The sequence below is a fragment of the Talpa europaea genome (genome assembly GCF_964194135.1).
Source record: "Talpa europaea genome assembly, chromosome: 1".
In the NCBI taxonomy this organism is placed as follows: Eukaryota; Metazoa; Chordata; class Mammalia; order Eulipotyphla; family Talpidae; genus Talpa; species Talpa europaea.
The window spans coordinates 104,575,089-104,599,625 of NC_140073.1; the positions used below are offsets into that span (position 1 = coordinate 104,575,089).

At 36.8% G+C, this 24,537-nt stretch overlaps 1 protein-coding gene across 1 annotated transcript in view; it reads right to left on the reverse strand.

Annotated features, from left to right (window-relative positions):
• Nucleotides 1–12,977, reverse strand: part of LOC311168398 (sodium channel protein type 3 subunit alpha-like) — a gene marked incomplete at its 5' end in the record, with an annotated part of 77,709 nt that extends 64,732 nt beyond the window's left edge. Inside the window, 3 exon segments of the mRNA XM_084229818.1 lie at nt 593–595; nt 597–724; nt 12,714–12,977. Of these exon segments, the coding sequence (XP_084085944.1) occupies nt 593–595; nt 597–724; nt 12,714–12,977 (395 nt within the window).
• Between the last annotated feature and the right edge of the window lie 11,560 nt (nt 12,978–24,537).

Genomic DNA, 24,537 nt, shown 5'->3' on the forward strand with positions numbered 1-24,537 from the left:
TGGATGAGAGAATGCAAATATACCTGAAAAGTTTGTCATTCCTATTTGCCCTCTCTCTAGGTTAACCACTATTTTGTCTGTTTTAGTGTTTATATAAGTCTGTTTTGAGTCTACCCATTATTGTAACCAGCTTTATATTTGATGAATTTTTAATATATACTATCATCTAGTTGTATAAGCACATAGTAGGATATTAAAAGATATTTACTGAAAGACGGAAGGATGGATTTAGGTATTGTAGATATACAGCCAATTAAGATACAAAAGTTTGAATGCCTGGTGATATTAATAATACTACTGACCACAATAGACTCTCTTTCTCTATCAGTGGCTATATATAGTCTAATTTAGATTAATAAAAGTGTGAAGGAGAAGCTGTTGTTCCTACAACATTCACTATATCATGGTTTCATTTTTACTTCTATAATCATAATAATCATTCTATAATAACCTTGTTATAAATCACAGAAAACCAGTGAGAACAATAGATTAAACATTACTATGAAACTCAAAGAAATTTTATATATATTTAAAAACAAGAATGACATTTTCTATAAAATCAACAACTCAAAACAGCATTTCAACAATTCACATGAAAAGGATATGAATGTACCAAAATCTTAATAGCAATTTTCCTAACAGGGTTTAGCGGAGTTAAAATGTACAAGGCAGAGGTGGCACTGAATCGGAAAATTGCCTTCCCTTTATTCAATACTATAAAAGTCTGAAAAAGAAAATAGAGAAAAATTACTACATTAGTCATGTGGCTTACTTGAAAAGTTCACACACATGAACTTTTTACATGTTTTGTTTGTTCTAACTTGTTTGTTTGTTTGGTATAATATATGTTTTCCCCCTAAATTAACATATATCCACAAATAAAGATATGACTTACTACCATTTAATCTGTCTCTAAGGTCCCAACTACTTCATAACAAACTGATGGTCCTACAAAAAATGTTTACCAAGTTTTTAAGGTAATTTACAGACGTTAGTTCTATTTAAAACTTACCATATGCTTTCAGCTTTGCTAACTTTTCAGATTATTCTGCACAGCCTTGCTATTAAAATTATCTTTCATAAATATGTTAATAACATCAGATCATTCAGCTCCAAAGTTTATGATATCTCCCTATTCTCCCTAAAGTAGTTGTCCTACTTCAAAATCTTTAAATACACAGAATAACCTTGTTTTGCTGATACTATAAATCTGCTGGTAATACTAAGAAGGGACAGCTGCATGGGGATGAAATATATCCTTTCAAAGGGCATTCCATAGCTAAAAACCTATGATCTGAAACCTATAATCATCAAGTTAGCATTTAAGCTGTGCCACCCAATGATTACATACTAACACTCTCTAGGATCATCTATTCTTTGTTTCCTACTAAGGCATCTCTGCTCCAGCTAATTCAACCCCGCTTGTCAATTCCACTCACAATCATTAACCTCTCTTTACAACTCTGAAAATGATATCATAGAACCCTAGAAGAAGGAGGCACTGCAAAGGTCCTCTAACAACCTCCCATTTCAGGTCCATAACAGACCTGACAGTTAAAATCCTACTTACTTAAATTACCAACATTTGGCTCCTACACCAGACCAACTGAATCTGGAAAATGGGCACATAGATGTGTGTTTTAAAAACTTTCCTTAAAGGGGGCGGAGCAACATGGCGGTGAGGAGACGCTGCGAGTAAGATCTCCCATTAAAAAAAGTTAATAGGGAGGAAAAGCGGCAGGTCCCAGTGAGAACCGGGACACGGAAGATAAACGGACGACTCCAGCAAACTGCCCGAAGAAGAAAGTTGCCATAAAAGAGGACGAGAAGGGAGGGAAGCGCAGAACCCTGCTCCCCTCCCCCGCCCACAGAGGCGGCACTCTCCGACCGGCAGAGACGAGGGAAACAACAAACCAAAACGCCCAACAAGAAAAACGGATGCAGCAAGTGGGACTGTGAGTGGAAAGGAACTATTTCAGCCACCACACCCCGTGAACGGGAGCTGAGGCGAACCCTGCAGGATCCGCCCCAGAGGTGAGCTCCAGGTGCCATTAAAGAGAGCCCCGCCCCCCAGGAGGAGACCAGCACCAGCACACAGCCCCGGCCGCCCGGTAAGCTTGCGCAAAAGCAGCGCTCCGATTGCAGCTGCCCAGGGCCCTGCGCCTGCGACCTAGGCTTGCGGGGAGATGGCGGAGGCCCTCCCTGAGTGAGCAGGAACAAGGTGCCCAGGCAGGGGAGCGGGATTCAAAAGGCGCCATTCCCGCGCCACTGATCTGGGCTACAGCCTGCGTCCTGGAACTGAGGGCTTTGGAACTGAGACCCGGGCGGAGGCCCTCCCTGAGTGAGCAGGAACAAGGCGCCCAGGCAGGGGAGCGGGATTCAAAAGGCGCCATTCCCGCGCCACTGATCTGGGCTACAGCCCGCGTCCTGGAACTGAGGGCTTTGGAACTGAGACCCGGGGCACGAAATTAGGGGCGTGGGTTCCCCACGACGGTGGGGCACAAGGCAGACACAGCACCCCAAAGCCGTTGAGGTGTACCCTACCATCCCCGCTCTGCTCCCTGTCCCACGGGGTGGAAAATCAGCTCCCCAAGGGCTCTAGGAGAGATCTCTGGGGCCACCTAGCGACTTGACCCCAGCACAGGCTACTGAAGGAGCTAGTGGCCAGCTGGGGAGTTAGCCCACACCGGGCCCCTTCTGAACAAGTAGTCTGAGCCCACAGGGAGAGCGAGCACCCACAGCCAGGGCAGACCAGGCGCGCAGAATAGTGTGCCTGAGACCAGAAGCGCAGGGAGTGTGTCCCACATCACCATTTTAGAACAGGGACATTTCTTCAGTAAAGACTACCTGCAGAAGGCTTCCTCAGGAGCCAGAGGTGAGCGGGGGAAGTTCGCCCACGCCAGACCCCCTCTGGCCTGCAGTCCAAGCCCAGAGGGGAGCAGGAACCCACCGCCGGGGCAGACCAGGCGCACAGGGGAGTGTGTCCCCACATCGGCATTTTAGAACAGGGACCTTTCTCCAGTAAAGGCTGCTTGAAACTGACAGATGACTCCTGGAAGAACCAGAGGGGAACAGAGAAGCCCACCCAAGATGCCGGCAAGTCCCAACAACACAGTGTCCCAACGCATACGGCAAATTAGAAAACAGACAGTAGGGAGGAGAAGAACCACACGCAACCTAGCAACTCTCCAGAGAAAAAGCACACCACAAAAAGAAAGCCAGCCCCCAGATTGCAACGACAATAACTTGGAAGAATTTCTGAGCCTTCCAGAAAGAGAATTTAAAATTGCCGTGATTAAAAAACTGACAGAAGTCATAAAGGAAAACAATGATAAGGGAAAAATAATCAACGATCAGAAGAATGCAATTGAGTCCCTAGAGAGGGAAAACAATGGTCAGAAGAAAGAAATTGAGTCCCTAAAGAGGGAAGTAAAAGAAATGCAGGAGATCAAAGAATTAATGGAAGAACTAAAGAATTCTGGGAAAAGCAATGAAAGCAGAATAGATGAAATGGAAGAACGAATAAGTAATCTTGAAGACACAGAAATAAAAAGAACCAAAACAGAGAAGGAAAGAGAAGTACGAAGGAAAAAGAACGAAGAAAGACTTCGGGAACTATCTGACTCCATGAGGAAAGGAAATATAAGAGTTATAGGAATACCAGAAGGAGAGGAGAGAGATGTAGGAACAGAGAAAATATTCAAAGAGATAATTGAAGAGAACTTCCCAAATGTGAAGAAGGAGCTGAAAATTGATATACAAGAAGCAAGAAGAACACCAAACTTCCACGACGAAAGGAAAAATACAGCAAGACACATAATAGTAAAGCTCCCAAGAATCCAGGACAAGGAAAAAATAATGAAGCTGGCAAGAGGGAAGAAACAGATAACATTCAAAGGAAAACCAATCAGGCTGACATCAGACTTCTCCGAAGAAACACTACGGGCAAGGAGAGAGTGGAGGGACATAGTCAACAGACTCCAAGAAAACAGATGCCAACCAAGAATACTCTATCCCGCAAAGCTCTCCTTCCTCTTTGAAGAAAGAATATGGACCTTCCCAGACAAACAGAAACTCCGGAATTTCATTGCAACTAAACCCCCACTCCAAAAAATACTACAAGGAGTCCTAAAGCCAGAACCTCAGAGCGACGAATAACAATGAAAGAAGGCCAAAAAAAAAAAAAAGTTATTAAAAGAATAAATAAATAAAATCAAAGGAAAGACAAACACAATGGCAAATACAGATGTTAACATATCAATATTAACTCTAAATGTAAATGGACTAAACTCTTCAATAAAAAGACACAGAGTTGCAGCCTGGATTAAGAAACAAAACCCAACCTTTTGCTGTCTCCAGGAAACACATTTAGCTACAAAAGATAAAAATAGGCTCAAAGTTAAAGGATGGAAAACAATCCTACAAGCAAATGGACCAAAAAAGAAAGCAGGAACAGCTATACTTATATCAGATAAAACAGATTTCAAACTCAAAAAGATAAAAAGAGACCCCAATGGTCACTACATTATGATCAAGGGGACAATACTTCAAGAAGAAATAACACTCATTAACATATACTCACCAAACGAAGGAGCACCAAAATATATCAGACAACTGTTGTCCTCTCTGAAAACAGACATCAGAGAAAACACATACGTAGTGGGAGACTTCAACACACCACTATCAACAATGGATAGATCAACAAGACAAAAAATAAGTAAAGAAACCAAAGCTCTAATAAGGACCTAGAGCAATTGGGCTTAACAGACATCTATAGAACACTAAACCCCAAAAAAACGGAGTACACATTTTTCTCAAGCGCACACGGATCATTCTCCAGGATCGATCACATACTGGGGCACAAGACAAACATCAACAGATACACCAAGATTGAAATCATATCAACCATCTTTTCTGACCATGAAGGCATCAAACTAGAAATAAACCATAAAAAGAAGGCAAGGAACTTTCCTACCTCATGGAGATTAAAAACCACACTACTGGAAGACCATTGGACTAATGAGGAGATCAAAGAAGAAATTAAAAAATTTTTTGAATTGAACGACAAGGAGGACACCAATATCCTAAATGTATGGGATGCAGCAAAAGCAGTAATAAGAGGAAAATATATAGCAATAGAAGCTCACATCAAGAAACAAGAAAGAACGCAAAGAAACAACCTAATCTCGAAGCTCAAAGATCTAGAAAAAGAACAACAAGAAAACCCCAAAACCAGTAGAAGAAAAGAAGAAATAAAAACCAAAGCAGAAATAAATGAAATTGAAACTAAAAAAACAATCCAAAAGATCAATGAAACCAAGAGCTGGTTCTTTGAAAAAATCAATAAAATAGACAAACCCCTAGCCAGGCTCACAAAGGAAAAAAGGGAGAAAGCACAAATAAACAGGATCATCAATGAAAGAGGAGAAATCACAACGGACACAGCAGAAATCAAAAGAATAATCAGTAACCACTATGAACAGTTATATGGAAACAAGTTTAACAATCTAGAGGAGATGGACAAATTCCTACAACTCTACAATCACCCAAAGCTAGATAAAGAAGAAATAGAACACCTAAACAGACCAATTACAATTAGCGAAATTGAAATGGTAATCAAAAACCTCCCCAAAAACAAAAGCCCAGGACCTGATGGATTTACAAATGAATTCTACCAAACATTCAGAGACGAATTAGTGCCTATCCTTCACAAACTCTTCCAAAAAATTGAGAAGGAAGGGACAATACCAAACACGTTCTATGAAGCCAACATTACACTAATACCAAAACCGAACAAGGACAACACAAAAAAGGAAAACTACAGGCCAATCTCCCTAATGAACACTGATGCAAAAATCCTCAATAAAATTTTAGCTATCAGAATCCAACAATGTATCCATAAGATAATTCACCACGACCAAGTTGGATTCATTCCAGGGGCACAAGGATGGTTTAACATCCGAAAATCAATCAACGTTATCCAACACATCAACAAAAAGAAATATAAAAACCATATGATAATATCAATAGATGCTGAGAAAGCTTTCGACAAAGTGCAACACCCATTCATGATAAAAGCCCTTGAAGTTCTTGGGATACAAGGAACATACCTCAACATCATAAAGGCCATCTATGACAAGCCAACAGCCAGTATCATTCTCAATGGTGAAAAGCTGAAAGCAATTCCATTAAGATCTGGAACAAGACAAGGATGTCCACTCTCACCATTGCTTTTCAATATAATACTGGAAGTCCTAGCCAGGGCAATAAGACAAGAGAAAGACATCCAAGGAATCCAAATAGGAAAAGAAGAAGTCAAACTATCACTATTTGCAGACGATATGATATTATACATAGAGAACCCCAAAAACTCCACAGAAAAGCTAATTCAACTCATCAATCAGTTCAGTAAAGTGGCAGGATACAAAATCAACACGCAAAAGTCAGTAGCCTTCCTATACACAAACAATAAATCTGAAGAAGAAGAAATCAAAAAGACCATCCCTTTTGTTATTGAAACAAAAAAAATCAAATATTTGTGGAATAAATCTAACAAAAGAGGTAAAGGACCTATACAAAGAAAACTATAAAACACTGTTAAAAGAAATAGAAGAAGACACAAAGAAATGGAGAGACATCCCCTGCTCATGGATTGGAAGAATAAACATTATTAAAATGGCCATCCTTCCAAAAGCAATATACAGATTCAATGCTATTCCAATCAAAATTTCAATGTCATTCTTCAAAGAAATAGAACAATTATTGATGAAATTCATATGGAATCACAAAAAACCCCGAATAGCCAAAGCTCTCCTGAAAAAAAAAGAAGGGAATGGAGGCATCAGACTCCCAGACTTCAAACTATACTACAAAGCCATAATCATCAAAACTGCATGGTATTGGAACAAGAACAGACATACAGACCAATGGAATCGAATAGAAAATCCAGAAATAAACCCACAGATTTATGGTCAACTAATCTTTGACAAAGGAGCAAAGAATATGCATTGGAGCAAAGAAAGTTTGTTCAATAAATGGTGCTGGGAAAACTGGGTCGCTACATGCAAAAGAATGAAGCTTGACCACCACCTCACACCATACACAAAAATCAACTCAAAATGGATTAAAGAACTAGACATAAGACCTGAAACCATAAAATATATAGAAGGAAATATAGGCGAAACACTACGTGATTTGCACATCAAAGACATCTTTACAGACACATCACCCAAAGCAGTGATAGTGAAGGCAAAGATAAACAGCTGGGACTACATCAAATTAAAGAGCTTTTGCACAGCAAAAGAGACAATAACAAAAACAAAGAGAAACCCCACCAACTGGGAGAACATTTTTGCACCCAACACTAATGATAAAGGACTGATCACAAAAATCTGCAAAGAGCTGATGAGACTCAACAACAACAAAGAAAATAATCCAGTCAAAAAATGGGCAGAAGAGCTTAAAAGAAACTTCTCTGAAGAGGAAATGCAAATGGCCAACAGGCATATGAAAAAATGTTCAACATCACTTGTCATCAGGGAAATGCAAATCAAAACTACCATGAGATACCATCTTACACCAGTGAGAATGGCACATATTAAAAAAACTAGCAACAACAAATGTTGGCGAGGGTGTGGAGAAAAAGGAACTCTTCTGCACTGTTGGTGGGAGTGCAAACTGGTCCAACCACTGTGGAAAGCTGTGTGGAGATTTCTGGACCTACTAAACATAGAGCTTCCATATGACCCAGCAATTCCACTCCTAGGTATTTACCCAAAGGACACAGAAACATCAATTCCAAAGAACACCTGCACCCCTATGTTTATAGCAGCACTGTTTACAATAGCTAAGCTTTGGAAACAACCCAAATGCCCAAAAATAGATGACTGGATCAAGAAGATGTGGTACATATATACCATGGAATATTACTCAGCATTCAAAAAAGATAAACACATGCAATTTGCTGCAACATGGATGGCGCTGGAAGGGATCATGCTCAGCGAAATAAGCCAAAAAGAAAAAGAAAAATACCGGATGGTCTCACTCATAGCAGGAATCTAGAAAACTTAAATAATGGACCAGGAAAATGAATAACTATAAGAAAGTGAAAATCAAAATCAACAAAAAACTATGAACCAGAGACACTTTTAGGGGGGCGGGGGCGGGAGGGGAGGGATTGGGGTCAGAATGGGGGGCTGCAATTGTATGGGGAATATAACAATAAAATTTATAAAAAAAAAAAAAAAACTTTCCTTAGGTGATTTTAATAAGATGCATCTGCATCTGCACCTGCTTAGGCAAAGTTGAAAATCTCTACATTATGGAAATGTGATCAGCTTTCAAAATCACCTCCCTTTGCATGTATTTCCAGGTAAATCACACTGACTTTTGGTCACACCCTAGTTGTTTCCCTTTACCAATAAATCTTGGTATATTAATTCGCATGTTGGCATATTGCTTGTAATTATGTAAACAGAGAGTTACAGGTAGAATTTATTGCATGGAGGACTAGGTTAGAAATTGTTATCACCCATTGAGCACAAAGAGCCTGTAAATCTACTTTTTCTCTATTCTTTCACAGTATTTAATATAGTGATTTGCAATTAAATACTTGTTTTAATTAAATGTGATTTTACCTTTTAGTCACTTACCTTTGAGACATCTATACAGAGTTTACATAATAATATATGTTTTTACCCTTTAACTAAGGGCTGTACCCTATACACTCATGCTCCCTGACAACATGATCTATTTGAATAGGTAGACAGAAATATTTATATTGTGAGTGTATAAAGGGCAGAGAAAACAATTTATCTGAACATTGTCCTTTTGTATCAAGACCATGAAGCCGACTATTATCTAACCAACTATTTTCAGTGAACTGCACTCTATAAATTTGAACACATCCACACAAAAGTCAAGCAAACAGCTCTTTACTAGCAGTGAGGTTATCCACAGGTACTTGGGAAGACTGCTCTTGAAGCACAAATGCATTACACCAGTTTCTTGAATTCTCAAGATCAGATCATTTAATAAGATAGTCAAACAATCTAGATCCATTTAGGCATTCAGTGACAGTAGTAACTGTAAAAATAAACTATAATTTAAAGTGCCCTTGCTAATGCTTTTTTGAAACAATTTCCCTGAAAAAAATCATTGGCCACTTGTAACTTTAGGAGAGGATTTTATGTTGAAAAATCTCCCAAAATAGAATGAATAGGAGTGAACTATCCCTTTAACATGGCACCTCTGCCTCTGCTGCAAGATTAGCCTTTGTTTTCCTAGTAAGGTTGAAAATGATAGGATAAGGGCATCATCACTGAATTTATAGATTCTATAACACAGCAGACCTTAAGAAAACAATTCATGTTTATTTATGGGGAGCAATACCTGGCACAAAGAAAACCTTGAGCTCTGAGAAATGAGTATTAAAATACTAATGTCCTATATAGTGGAAGAATTATTAGAAAGACATGTGAAAATTGGAGCTCTGATGTTATTGAGAGGTGATATACCTAAACTGGAAATTACTGGAGAGGATGACAGGTGATTGGAGGAAGGATAAATTCAAAAATCTGATATCCAAGTAATAAGTGATGATGTGATTTTAAAAAAGCAGCAGTACTACATGTTGCTACAAAGGCAATGAGTGTTGTAGCTCCAAGTACGTGAAATTTGTCAGTGTTCATTCTAGAATGCTGCTTGCTTCTTTCACCCAGGTAAAAGCGTATCTTTTACATTCACTAAAATTTATACTACTTGAGACAAGAATAAAAATTACCTCTCTGAGTAGAATCAAAGCAATGGAGAATTCAAAAATTGTACAACGTTTTAAACACTTTCTTTTATTATAGTAATAAATACCACATATACTTTCACATAGTAGTTAAGATTTCTGACTCTTCAGCCCAACTGCCAGGGTACAAATCCTGAATCCACCATTTACCTATTATTGTTATCATCATCATATCACTGTCACTATTTTAAAGTTATTATTTGGTCAATTTAAATGCTATTAAAATACATTTTGTTACTTATCTCATTAAACTAGATGTATACAATGTATCATTGATTATTAGAGGCAAACAGCTAATGCTTTATAGTTTTAAAATGACTTTTTACCTGCATTATTTCATGCAGTTAACACATGCCTCACGTCGCATTTTTAAACTTCAGAAAGTCTTCCTTAGCTCCTTTACTAAGAATCACAAGCTACCTTTTTCTTTAATAACAACTGCATCTAATCTGTATAGGCAATTTCATGAAGGAGAGCAGTGCAGGCTCCAGGAAGATAGCTGTCTGGACATCTCCCAAGATGGGTCAGAACCACTGTGAACAAATCAGGGTCCAAGTCTGGTTCTCAGACAGGGAAATAAGATATCTGACTTTGCTAGCACAAAAAAACAATTTTGTTTCTCAGTGGCAGATTCACATTAACCAGACCTAATGGTCTGACATATAAACTCAGAATGCCAATTATTTATTTACAATGATATATATTACTATCACATGAACTGAAATAATTGTAGTGGCATAACCAGAACATTCTTTCATTTTAAGAAGATTTATGGGAAGACAAATCATAAGCAGAAAGATCTTTGTTGAAGATGAAGTTCAGACAAGCCAGTGTCATTAAATGGTGTAGAGTGTTAAATGACATTTCTTTTAGGTAGCCCAGTGTAGCCTCTCTACAATGAAATGGACTTGATTTTGAGAAGAAAATGCTTTCAGGGCAAATACAACAGATCTGTCTTTCCTGAGAAATGCTAATGTTTTTTTTTCTATTATTATCTCCCCCCTCCCCACCCTTACCAATTCCTTTTCTTAAAAATACTCCCTTTCTTTAAGGAACAAATAATTTTAATGATGCCATACCTGCATCTCTTGAAAGCATCTTTTCAAATAGTTTCAATCACTAGTTCTCAGAGATTTTTTTTCCCATGGGGAATGTCTCACTCTCATTGTGTGTGATAAGAGTTACTAAATTTCAAATTTTTCTTGATTAATTCTATGGTAAAGTACCAGAATAATTTATTTTTAGAAGTACATCACTGTATATTAAATGCCACCTTTCATGAAACTGTCTAAAAAGAAAAAGGGCCTGTGTGACTATTTAAATTTGCTTTCAATGGTATTTTAAAAGCTTGCTATTTAACATGTGGCCTATGTATTAATAGCTTGAGTCTCATTGGAGGGCTTGTAAGAGCAGGATCTCTGGCCTCACTCCACGTCTTTGAAGCCAGAATCTGTATACTGACAAGATTATCAGCTGATTTGTATGTACGTTCAAGTTTAAGAAGTCCTTTAGAGTAGTGGGCAAGTTCCATGCTGAATGGTTCATTGTCATTTCCTTTAGCTTTCACTGATCTTGTAGTTAAATTGTCTACTACTTGAAGAATGAAATTTCTTTAGCTTTTCCTTTTAAGGGGGCTGGTTTTGACTAATTAAGGCATTTCATATCTTCTTTAAATCCATAATTCATCAACTGTGGTGATATTAATCTTCACTTTCTATATAGACTTTTTTAATACTTGTAAATGTGAAATATTGATCAATATAAAGTGTGTTTTCAAGATGCCAAAATACTCCATTATCTAAAGTAGAATCTATCACTCCTTTAAAATATTTTCAGGGGCCTCCCTGGTGGTGCAAAGGGTAAAGTCTCAGCACTATCAAGCTATAGCCAACCCTGCAACATGAATTCAATCCCTGGCCAGGGAGTAACCCACATGGCGAAGCAGACCTCTCCTGTCTCACCCACTGCTCCCATCAGCAATGTATTTCAGTAGATCCTCCTGTTCTGCTTCCCACTCTGTCTCTGGTGAATCCTCACACCCCACACCACTGGCCTACATCCCAATTCTTGTATTCATAAATAAATAAAAATAAACCTTTAAACTATTTCCCATAACATACTGCACAGTTGGCTTAACCATAAATATTAGCTAATTTTGGCAGAATTATGTGATTATCCTAATGTTAGAAAAACAGAATCATAACTATAGATTTAAGTCATATATATATATATATATATATGGAAAAAATTTGAGGTTTTTGGCTTCCTATTCTTGACCTTCTTTCTTCTCAGAGTGATGGTTTGTTAGTATGCAAGTGTTTTAGACTCCAGCCTGTTACAAGTTAAATATGGTTAAGAGAAGTTCCCCCATCATACTCCATATTAGTGGACCAAAAAAAAAAAAAAATATATATATATATATATATCTTGGTAAACATGTTTCCATGTTTCTCAATGTATTATCTTCCCATGGGAGAATGTTAAGTGAAACATTAGTTATAACCCACTAACATACAAAACATAAATCCAAATAAAAATTAAAAAATAAGTACATCTACCCATAATGTTTCTTTTGCACTGTTATTATTATTGTCCACCACATGCTTAAATATGTCAGCAACAACACTTATTTTGCTTTATTGACATCAATTTTAATTATGACTATATCAACTACATGAAATTACAGAAATTATTCATCTTTTCATGTCTTTGCACTTTAGCCAAACGACTTACTTATAAATGTTTCTGTTTATTCTGCTTACATTGTTCTTAAAAGTAAGTGGAAATAAAAAAAGTATTATAAAATCTTTAACAGTAGAAATGTCATGGTTCAGTATATGTATATGAGCCTGAGTAAAGTATATTAAAGTTGAGGGTTTAATTAAAGACATATTCACAGTGTAAAGTCATAACTCACTTTCTTACTGATATAGTACGGGTCCAGGTCCTCCAGCGGCTCTGACACCATCTCTGGAGGGATGTCTCCATAGATAAATGGAAGGTTCTTCCCAGCTTCCAAGTCACTGTTGGGCTTTGGTTTATTCTCATCATCATTGTCTTGTTCTTTCTTGGGCTTCTTGGCTTTCTCTTCTGCAGCACGTTTTTCGATAGCAGCAAGGGATTCTCTAGTGAAAAAGCGGAAGCTTTCGGGTCCTGGGGGTACCAGCAGTGCCTGTGCCATCTTTTCATCCTGCACATTTAATTACGTTTAGCTTCTTGCATAAGAATTGCCTACAACAAAATTTTTTTAAAAATGCATGAGCTAGGGAAACAAATAATAGAGAGGGATTAAAAAGTTTCTTGTTTCTGTCAGTCATTTTTTTTTTTTACTTTTAGAAGTGAAGTTAATGTAGTACATAGGTATATTGATTTTCAGTGATTCAACCTGAGTCTTATATAATATTATAATGCAGTGTTACTTCAGGAAAAAAGAAATAATAATTTAAAAATAAAATATTTATATGTATTAAAAGAATAAAAATAAATAAAAGTATAAATATTAAGTAGTACTCTTGGTGCTGCACTAGAAATTTTAAATTGGAACATTATCATTCAATCTAATTTTCAGCAGGCCACCTTTATAAATGTATCACAAGTCTGTTCTGAGACATTATTATAGCATACTCAATAAATGTGCTTAAGGGATCCACTTTTTTTTCTCTCCAACCACTGTCCATCACTGGTTCTCCCAACAAGGTCTAACCATCAACAATGTCAGGGAACTCAAAACTGTTTCCTTTTAGCTCTTCACCTTTGTTTCTTCTAAGGCAATACATAATATATTTTTCTTCTTTCCCTGTCTGCTACTTTTCAGCTATATTCCAAAACAATTTTGGTATTCTTCCTGAATCTTCCATGTAACATAGTGGGTAAAATCATCATTTATATAACTAAACTCCCTCAGCCTTAAGCCCTGGTTCTGCTACTTATGAGATGCATGGCTTTGTAAAATATAACCTCAGTGCTTCAGTCTCAGTCTATAAAATGGGGATAATATGAGTACTAAACTCACCAGTCATTTTAAGGTATAAATGTGCTAATTTAAATTAATGTCGGATGCTGTGACCGTAAATCATTCTACAAGATGACTGATGTAGTCATTCTATTTTGTTGTTATGATTTCTATTTTCTATTTTGATATTTGTTACACAGTGTATACATTTTATTTTTGTATATAAAATGGGATTACAATGCTCACTCACTGGGTTATTTTGAGGACAAAATGAGATAATGTATATAAGGTTCCAAAAATAGGGCTTCAGACAGGCTTTTTTTTTTTTAATTGAGTTAATCTGGTTTACAACACTGACTACATTTTAGAAGTAGAGGTTCACATCCTTCAAGTGTATGAATCCCAAACACTCCTGCCACTAAGTACCAATGAGCCCCATTGCTGCCCTTTGGACTCCCTCTTGCCTATGGACCTACCACCATGCCATTCCCCTCTGGTAACCTCAGTTATGTTGTCAGAATCCAAGGGTTTGTTTTTATTTTGTCTGTCTTTAATTGTCAAAATTTGATTTTTCAGTGTCTAGAATAGCTTCTGGGATTATTAAACATTGTTTGTGTCGGCTACCATAACCTAATTTCTTCAGTTGCTCTAGCTATTTCCTCTCTTGTGGCTTCAAGCATCCTCATAATTCAAGCCACTCTCCTCTACATAAGGTCTTGACTTACTGGTACCACATCTGACCACAGAATGCAGGAACAGGCTGAGCACTGCAGAGTACAGGGGCACATTCACATATGTCTCGCACCTGGTTGAGAGATGGAAGGAGAGAAGGCAGGCATGTGGAGTGGCCTGTTCAGTTTCCCAGGGGAAGGAAAAAAAAATCTCTCTGTGGGAAATGTGACAAAACTGTCAAAAATACAGGAAATCAGCTACATAAATTTTTAAACATAAGCTAACAGTTTTTTCTTTTGCATTGTGCCAAAAAATCACAGTTAAAAATCAAGATAGAAAATAGAAAAAAATAACAATAAAATATGATGAATACATCAGTCATTTTGCAGAATGATCTGCAAACACAGCATCAGAGAAATCATCAAAGTCATCTGTAACATTTCCTTACCCCCAAACATCCACCCACTTCACCCCTACACTTAGCCTAGTCCACATAGCATTTGATCCCTAAAGGGCCTTCTAATTCTTAGCAGATAGTCACTTGGGTATACTGAGCTTATAGGCAAATAGAATCTCTAGATTTACAGTAGCACAAAAAAAGATATAGGTTATTATTATTGTTTTTAGTTCATATCTGAAATACTGATTTCCTGACCTATTCCAATGTCAAAAAAGAATTTTTAGTAGTTGTACAGGTATAAATTGAATTACTACTTATATTTCCTGCTATTTTGAAGATATATTCTAAATAAGTTATAAATTTTCAGATTTGTCAAAATATTATTCCACTTTTCCTTCTAATTCTGAGGAAAAAAACATCTGATTTGTGGTGGGACTGCTCTTTTGTTTTGTTTTTACTCCATCAAGTGGCATATGAATCAGAAAATGTAAGATTATTTGATTTCACTAAAAAGTCAATCAGCAATTTATTTTGTGCTTTCTATATTCATGGCAGATGGCACAAAGTAGAATTAATGTTTTCAGCCATTTTCTGTTAATTTCAACAGTCACAGAGTCTATCCAGCTCTAGGCTGTGTGGAATGGTCACAACTTTTAATCTTTTGAGTGTGGAAAGAGTTTGCATATTAACTAAGTCTTAACCAGGAATTTGTAATTCACCTGTTTCTCATTGCCTGGCATGAATTGAATGACTAAGATTCTTCCCAAGTGTGTTAAATGTAATGAAACAGCATGAAAAATAACTTAAGAAACATGGTTGCTTTCTTAGGGGGGGGGGGAAGAAGGGTTGTTTTTGTATTTGAAAATTTAATAGAACAGATTTTTGGTTCTTTATTTACAAAAAACATGGAGCAACAGGAATCGGAGATCTAGGTTAGCACTAAATTTGTCACCAGGAGTTTGCTTGTGTCATTTAACCTTTCTTAGCCTCAATGCCTTTGACATATCTCATCATACGTGGCAACACTTTGCACCAAAGAAATAACTAATTGAACACATTTAACTGGAGTCTCCTGAATCCTAAATTTTGAATGAAATTAACTTAAATTATCTAATGTGGGAAGCTTTCAATAATCTTTACAGAGTCCTCTGACTTCTCTTAGAGGACATGGAACAAGGTACCATCACAAAGCAATGAAAATTTATTTGAAAAGACGTGTGCTTTAACTTCTTGTTCACTTACTAATATCTAGAATAAGCAATTTGAGTTTTAATCAAAAAGAAGTGAAGAACTGCTGGTGTGAATGCAAACTGGTCCAACCACTATGGAAAGCTGTATGGAGGTTCCTCAAACTACTAAAAATGGAGCTACCATATGACCCAGCAATTCCACTTCTAGGAATCTACCCAAAGAACACAAAAACATTACTTCAACAGGATACCTGCACCCCTATATTTATTGCAGCACTATTTACAATAGGCAAGATATGGAAACAACTCACATACCCAAAAACAGATGACTGAATCAAGAAGAGGTTGTATATATACACAATGGAATATTACTCAGCAATCAAAAAGAATAAACTCATGTCATTCACAGCAATACGGATGGAGCTGGATGGGATTATGCTCAAGGAAATAAGCCAGAAAAAAAAAAAAGAAAAATATTGGATGGTTTCACTTACAGGAGGAATATAGGGGAACCAATTGGGATCAGGGGGAAAATATCATAATAAATTAAACACCAAAATCAATAGGCAACTATAAATCAGAGACATTCTGCAGGGGATGGGGAAGGAGAGGGATCAAAACAGAGGAGGGAAGAGCACAAGGGGCTATGGTGATGGTGCACAGGTGAATTGCTGGTGGGAACTCTATGGGGACTACACCTGAGAGGCGAAAGCATATGTTGTACAAAAATGAAGAATGATGTAAAATATATATATAATAGATTTTTTTTTAAAAAAGTGAAGTCTCTCTGAAATCCCAATGCTGTTGTCCTGTTGTCTCCAAATCCTGAGCAGCCAGGCCAATTTCACTCTCAGCTTTTCCTCTGCAGAGGACACTAGCGTTCACCCAATATTTGGATAGGCTAAAACATTACAAATTACAGTGAGCAGATCTTCTCTTGGCTTTACTAGCAGCTTTGCTGTTTAGAAACCTCTCATAGTCTTTGGCAGTTCTATTTTAATTTTTTCTCTCTTTCTTGTTCTCTGTGAGCTCATTATACATAGCTCTTATATAATTTTATATTCCTATTAGAGCAGATGTTTAAAAATTAATTTTCCCAGATGTCTTGGTGTGGAATATAAATTATTAATGAAAATATGTGCATAATAATTTATTAAATACATCAAATTTAATATGCCAAATTTTCTCCAGAACTGTCCTCTCAAGGACAAAAAAGATCCCAGGAGATGATGTATTTGATTAAAAACCAAAGTGTCTAAATGTGTAAATGTATGAGTGTAAGTAAAACAATTGTATCCCTCTGTTAAAAAAAAAAGACTGTGATTAAAATACCCTATTAATGAGATAAGCTACAGAATTTGAAAAAGGGGCATCAAGATTATTTATTCAAGAAATATTTTTTGAGGTACGACTGTGTCTCAACACAATTGATGGGCGTTCATGGTCCTACTCTTATGGAGCTGACATCCTAGTGGGAGAAACAGATTTTTATATAAATAATTATAATTATATATAATTGGTTATATATAACTGGTTACTGGTTACTGTCTAAGGTCTATAAAAGGAAGCAATTTATTCTTCCCAGGGAAGGGAGGAGTGGAATGTTTAGGGAAGTTTTCTTGAGAAAGTGTTATTGGAGTAAATTTTCAAGACTAGTTGGGATTTGATGAACTAGTTTTGGTAATGGTAGTTGAGGGAGTATTGCTAAGGCAAATGAGTAGTGACATCATACTAAGTAGGGAGACAGCGTGTGCATGGGCCCAGAAATAACAAAGAACAAGGAAGAGTTTGGGAGGAAGTATAAGCAGTAGGATATGGCTGAAGACCAACCATATCCAAAAGAACATGATAAGAGAAAGTACTGGAAAGTTAGGCAGGATATAGATCACTGAAAGACTTTTATAGTACTCTAAGGTAAACCATGAATGGGGAGTGGCATGATTAAGCTGAAGATTAAAAAGCTGATGGCAGCATAAAGGGGAGACAAAGAAAGATCTAGAGCAATAGTTTACAAGTGTTTTGGTTTTCAGATCCCTTTAAACTCCTAACACTATTGATGACCTTCAAAGAGACTTTGTTAATGAGGGAGGATTTTATCTATTCATATTTACCATCAAAAATCAAAACAGAACATTTGAAAACTTTTATTATCTTAATAAGCTCTTTTAAATGAATATACAAGATAGATTTGCATACAGGACAGATTTTTAATGAAAATAATGATATTTTCCCAAATGAAAGAATTGGGTAAGAAAAATGAATTTGATTTTCATTTGGATAAATATACTATCTGGTTTAATGAAATATAGCTGGATTCTCCTGTGCAGTTCTGAGTTCAATCTGTGTAGATATGTTGTTTTCACTGAAATACAGGAAGAAAATCCTGTGTGTATGTATCTGTGTGTGTATGTCTAGCTGAAAAAATGAGAGTATATTTTAATTGCCTTTTCAGGTAAGTGTGAATGTTCTTGCTATACACCAAAAACACTACAACTGAGAACTTCCTAAATTGGTTTCAGTATGGAATCTAAAACTATATCATGAACATTTGTTGATTTTGCCCTTTGGATGGATTTTGCACCATCATGTAAGGATCATTTGGAAAATGTCTATTGTTATGCAGATTTTCTGAGTGTCAATAAATTTTATTATGTAACATTCAAAAATCCATTAGCATCAATACTAGTTTCATGAGAAAAGTTAATATATATTGGGAGACTGTCAAGCTCCCAGGGGCAGGTAAAAGTTTTCCAAAATTCCAATTTCCATGTAAAAGCTCCATGTTAAACACTGACAACAAATGCTGGCATTTGCTTTTCCTGAAGTGACAGGCTTTTCTTTTGTGAATTTCTAAGAAAATATCTGCCAAATACCCGAATCTGAATAACCATAATTTGTCAGTTCTTCTTTCAAACGAAAATGGTATTCCAAGTAAAAAAAAAAAAGTGGTTTATTCAGTTCTTGACTCACATAAGTGTTTTTCCTTAAGATAACAGGCTCTTTCAATATGCTGCAGAAATGCTTTATATAGTCTTCCCATTTTATCATACAGAATATTAAAAATATAAGCTTGTTAGAGTCAAGTCTAGCAAAATAGATATTTACTTGTTTGCTATCAAAAATTTTTCTTATGTGAACTGATTTTTTATTCTTACTTGAAGTGTATGGTGATGAAAAAACAATGACTCACTACAGTTTGATGCTGCTACCTGGACTTCTGCTAAGTCATAAGCAGTTTGACCCCATGACTTTTTCATTATCAATGCAAATGCCAAAACAGTATAAAGCAGCAGTTGACATCTCGGTATTATTAGGGAATAGTTTAAACCTCAACACTCTGGCCCTCCCCACACCCCTCCCCACCCATCCTTCTGGGAAGAACTCAGGAATCCCCAGTTGTTCACAAACCACACTTTGAAAACAGCTGCCCTAGAAGAAAGCAAATGGACACCAGAAGTCTAAAGGAGAGGACAGGAGGATCTGATTACAGCTCTATATAAGGACATGAACTTGGCAACCAGAAACAAATCCAAGCCCTGGCTCTGCTATATTCTGTCTGTGACCTTGGACAATTTTTCATAATCTTCAGGTTCCCTATCTGTATCATGCAGATAATGATAGCAATGATCGCACATACTTCACAGAGTTAATGTGACATTTCAATGAGAAAATGCACCTAGAGGGTAAGCACAGTGCTCAGAAGATAGTAAGCCATCAGTAAGTTAGGGAGAAAACAAACTGTGACCAGAAGTGTGTATTCAAGACACAAGTAGAGGAGAGATCAGTGAGATTTTGTGAGTGACTTGAAATGTGAAGTGAAAGAGTTATAGGGCTAAGTTCATTCTCAGGCTTCTGGCTTAAGCCACAAGTTGTCATTAACTCAGGAGAAAAGTGAAAAAAAAAAGTAGGGCAAGATAATAAATTCTGTTTGTGACTTATTTAGTTCAAAATGCCTATGAGACAACTGGGCATGTAATTAAAATATGGATCTGAGACTCAGGAAGCCGTCTGAGCTGGGCAAATGTCGATTCAAAAGTTAGTGGTTGAAACCGAAGCTAACAATATGCATTACATTGTCTAGGAAATAACTGGAAAGATGAAGAGGCAGGATTACTGTGACTACTAATTTTTAAGGAGAGGGACACAGAGGATATTAAACAATGAAGTCATAACAGTTACATAGATGCCAGAAGAGGAATTTTAAGATGCTAATTAAAAGGCATATACCAGATTGGACAATTAGTCCAACTCCTTGCCTTTAAAATAAATAAGGAACAGAGAAGCTAAGTAATCTTCAATGTAATATCAACTGACAAACACTAATTGTGGCTCTCAAGCAAAATATTTTCCACACATTCTATTCTTGACTGGAACTATTATAGTTGACATTTTCATCTTGAATCATACTATTATGTTATTTGATCTTAAAGCTATAAGCTGCAAAAAAAAATAAGTATAAAAATAGATCTGTATAGTGCATTTGAGATTTCCTGGGTCACATATGCTATGCTATGATACTAACATAATCATCTGAAATCATATAAAACTAACCATACAATCAATATACAACTAATAATCATTGTATGGCATAATACATATTTGGAATATGCTGTGATATTACTAAGTCAGACAAAAATATTTTTTCCATTAGTTACATAGCCTGTGGGTTTTAATATTTTTCTGATTTCCAGAATAGCAAACAGTTTGGCAAATTGTATTGGTCTGTAACCTGTTAATATCAATAGCATCTTTCTCTTTATAACTGATATTTTTACGGTAATATACAGACAAAATTGATTAGTTGTGGTCTGTTACCATGGAAATTATGTCCAAGGCTATAAATTTGCCATCTTCAAGAATAGAAAGCTGCTTTGTGTCATTACAACTTGAGAGAGCAGGGGAAAAAAATTCACAATGTATTTTCATGTCCTTGATGATGAGAGAGTGAGTTGTCACAAAAAGACTGTGTCATTACTGAGGAAAGGATGCTGTTTTCTTGGTATCAACAAAAGAGGCTGTAGTGGGAAGGGCATAATCTAGAAGACAAGATGGACCAATTAACTAGCCTTCCTTTGTAGGAAGTTATCAATATTTTCCAAAGGAAGCTTCATTGTAGGTTAATGACAGTCTAGCATTTACTATATCCTCAGGTAACAGAGATGACCATCCCTTCTAACAAAGGCATCCACAGAACATTCAGCATATTATAATAATAACAACTGAAGATCTAAGGCAAAATTAAATATTGTTTTCCATACTTCAAAAGAATTTTGAATTATATCTGGTTGGTGTTCCTACCTAACCAGATGGTATTGAAGATAAAATACTAAAATTCTGTTGAATAATTACTGTCTCTGATTTTTATGTCATATAATATATACATACTAACTCATTTAATTGCCATTATAATCTTATGAGTTTGCTAATATGATTCCTATTTTACAGACTGAAAAACCTAGCTGTAGGAAGGCTCACATATGCTTGTTCAAATTATAAACACAGTAAGTTACCGAGCCAGGATTTGAACCCATGTAGTTCAGGAAATGGCCTGAGACCCACCAGGCAAAATGCAAAGATTTTAGTTCATGTTTTCTGAAGTTAAATTAGGATAAGTTAGCTACTTATTGAGAGGTTGTCATGTATAGAGCCACATGTTAGAATAGGGTGGATCAACCTAATAAATAGAGCTGTGTAGTCCTCACCTTTTTTTAATGCAGAAGACAAAAATGAACAGGGATCAATTAATAACAAACGCAAATCCTAAAGATAACACAAACAAGTTCACATGCATGTTAAGCACTTTGGAACTATCATAAAGGTAAATTAAAAGTATAGACTAGCTTCTTCTATATCATGTACCTCTCTGTCTCAGTGTGGTTTCAAGGAATTCAGCAATTGGTGTAAATAAATCTGCTGTGAAAGTAACTCTACAGCAAGAATATAATTTTGTGGGCCTCCCCAGTGGCGCAGCGGTTGAGCGCTGGGCTGCGAAGCTGCAAGCGGCCTGTGCAGCGCCGGTTCGATCCCTGGCTGCTCCCCGGCCACTGGAGGAGGGTCCCACATGGCGCGCAGACCTCTCCTGCTGCCCGCTGCTCCCCTCAGCAGTGTACTTCGGTCCTTCTGCCTGCTCTGCTCCCTGCTCTGGCTCTGGTGAATTCTCTCACCCTCCCGCGCTTCTGACTGTACCCAGTGCTTGTATAAATAAATAATAAATAAATAAATAAATCTTTTAAAAAAAAAAAAAAAAGAATATAATTTTGTCATGGCCAGATACAAGTGAAATCTGGATTTCCTGTACCATTTTTTCTTTACTACTAGCCAAAAACATGATTATCCATATGATAATACATCTTATTTTATTGATTTGTTAGGCCTATCTAATAAGAGAATCTATTTCTACCTTTCTCTACCTAGACTCAATGTCATGTCTCAAAAAAATAGCTGAGTATGGAAACAGGAGCTCATCTCTTCCGAACAATTTTTACTTTGCGAATAATAAATAGCTTCTAAAGATATGATGTTTCCTGTGATTTTGCCCTTATCAGCTCAGAGGGACAACGGCTAAGGAATAACAAATGAATCATTGGCATTATAAGCTTCTGAATTGTTCTATTGTGTGTGGGCAAACTGAAGTTAACTGTGTATTCAACACCCTAACATCCATTCCATTCTAGACATCTCCTCCAGGCCCCTTCCAATCATTATTTAAGGAATAGGCATGTCCTCCAATTCTGGCCACACAAAAGGTGAGCTAATCTGCTAAAGGCTTTCTTCACTCCTAAGAGAGAGACTGAGAAGGAGACAGCCATCTCTGTCCTCAGGCCCTAATTGCTTGGGGGTATGATACAAGGCATTACTTGAGTTAACTTATAACCAGAAGGGGCACCATTCTGAGAGCAAAGCTGACACTGAGAATGGTACAGTGCACAGAGACAGATCTAGCCATGGCACTTGATGGATGGCTCAGCTTTGCCAAACAATCTCTGCTGCTTGTTACACACATCAAACATCTTCCTTGACTAAGATAATTTCAACAGCTCTTCTAATTAGTTGCAGCTGATATACCAAAAAATACTCCTTTGTTGCTTCAAAAACTTGGCTAGTACAAAAGCCAGCTTGCAGCCAAATGCTAACTACATATTTAGATGTCCTTCACCCCAGAGGGGTGAGCAAGCTATGGATATGATTACCAAACAGATACAATGAAATACAATCCTGGACAATTTACTAATTGCATAGGATAGATGTCACTCTTAAAAGGAAATTAAAAAACTGTGTTAGTCTCTCTTATTTAACAATAGCCTCCAGAGTTATTCCATTGCCCAAGGTGTCATCTCTGCAATGTCTCAAAGTGTTTACCCTTTGGAGGAACAAACTAGCAAAGAGGAAGGAAGTCACTCTTCTGTCTTATTTTTTGTCCTGATACAGTTGCCCTTGTTAGTTAACAGAAATTTCAGTTTGCTTTCCACAAACATAGACCCACTAGTAGTTTAGGTACCTTCAATTGTCACAGCACCTTCTTCCGGAAAAACTCCAGGCCACTTCTGGAAATTATCTCATTTGTTCTTATATTATTCCTAGAAGAGATTCTGTGTTGTTATTCTGGTAAGCCCCTCTGCCACACAAATCCTTGACAGAGATTTCATCCCTGATGAACTCTGATGTGCCTCGGCTCAGTTCTCTTGCTCCATGATCTGTGTAGAGAGAGAACACAGGTGAGGTTAGCCCAGTGTCTTTGGCATTTGGAGTAAAGTCTGTGTTCTGGCTCTAGGTTTGCATACTGTGCTTACTTATTACTGTTCTTAATCAAGAAAGCAGGATTGATGCAAAGAGTTGGTTTGGCTCTTGTAAATAGCATGCTCCAGGAAGGATGGGGCAGGCATCACTGCGAGGCTCTGGAGTAGAGTAGGATTTCCTTTCCTTGGCATCCTGGATTCATTTACTCTTTCTAAAGGCCTGCTAAAGTCAAGAGCATCTTTCTATCATTCACTTCCTAATTTCACTCTCTATTCCCCTCATAACTTCCCCTTTGTTTCTTTTCTTCAAATACCAGAAAGACCAAAGAAGTAGATTTGTGGGACTTGTGGTAAATGTTGCTGTTTTTGGGTGATTATTCTAGTTCCTTTTTCTTTACACTTTTTTTTCCAACCCATTTTACTGATTGACTAGGATAAAACCAATAAACATTATTCAATGTCTCCTAAGACTAAATTTCAGACAAACAGAGGTCAAACACCAAGACATAATGTTAACCTAAATACACCAATCTGATGCCATATTTCTTCAGCTATAACCCTTAGCAATGGCCTAACCCAGTTAACCAATAATTATTTCACAGGATGATAAATATAATTTAAAAATCAGTAATTTCTATTTAAAACAATTATTTACCTCAATTCACTTATTCAGTGCTCATAAACCAAACTAGTCACGGAATCTCATCAATAGAGCTCTTTTTCACAATTTGCTACGACAAAAAAGGTTTATCTCTCCTTTTTATTTTATTTATAGTCATCTAAATTCTTTA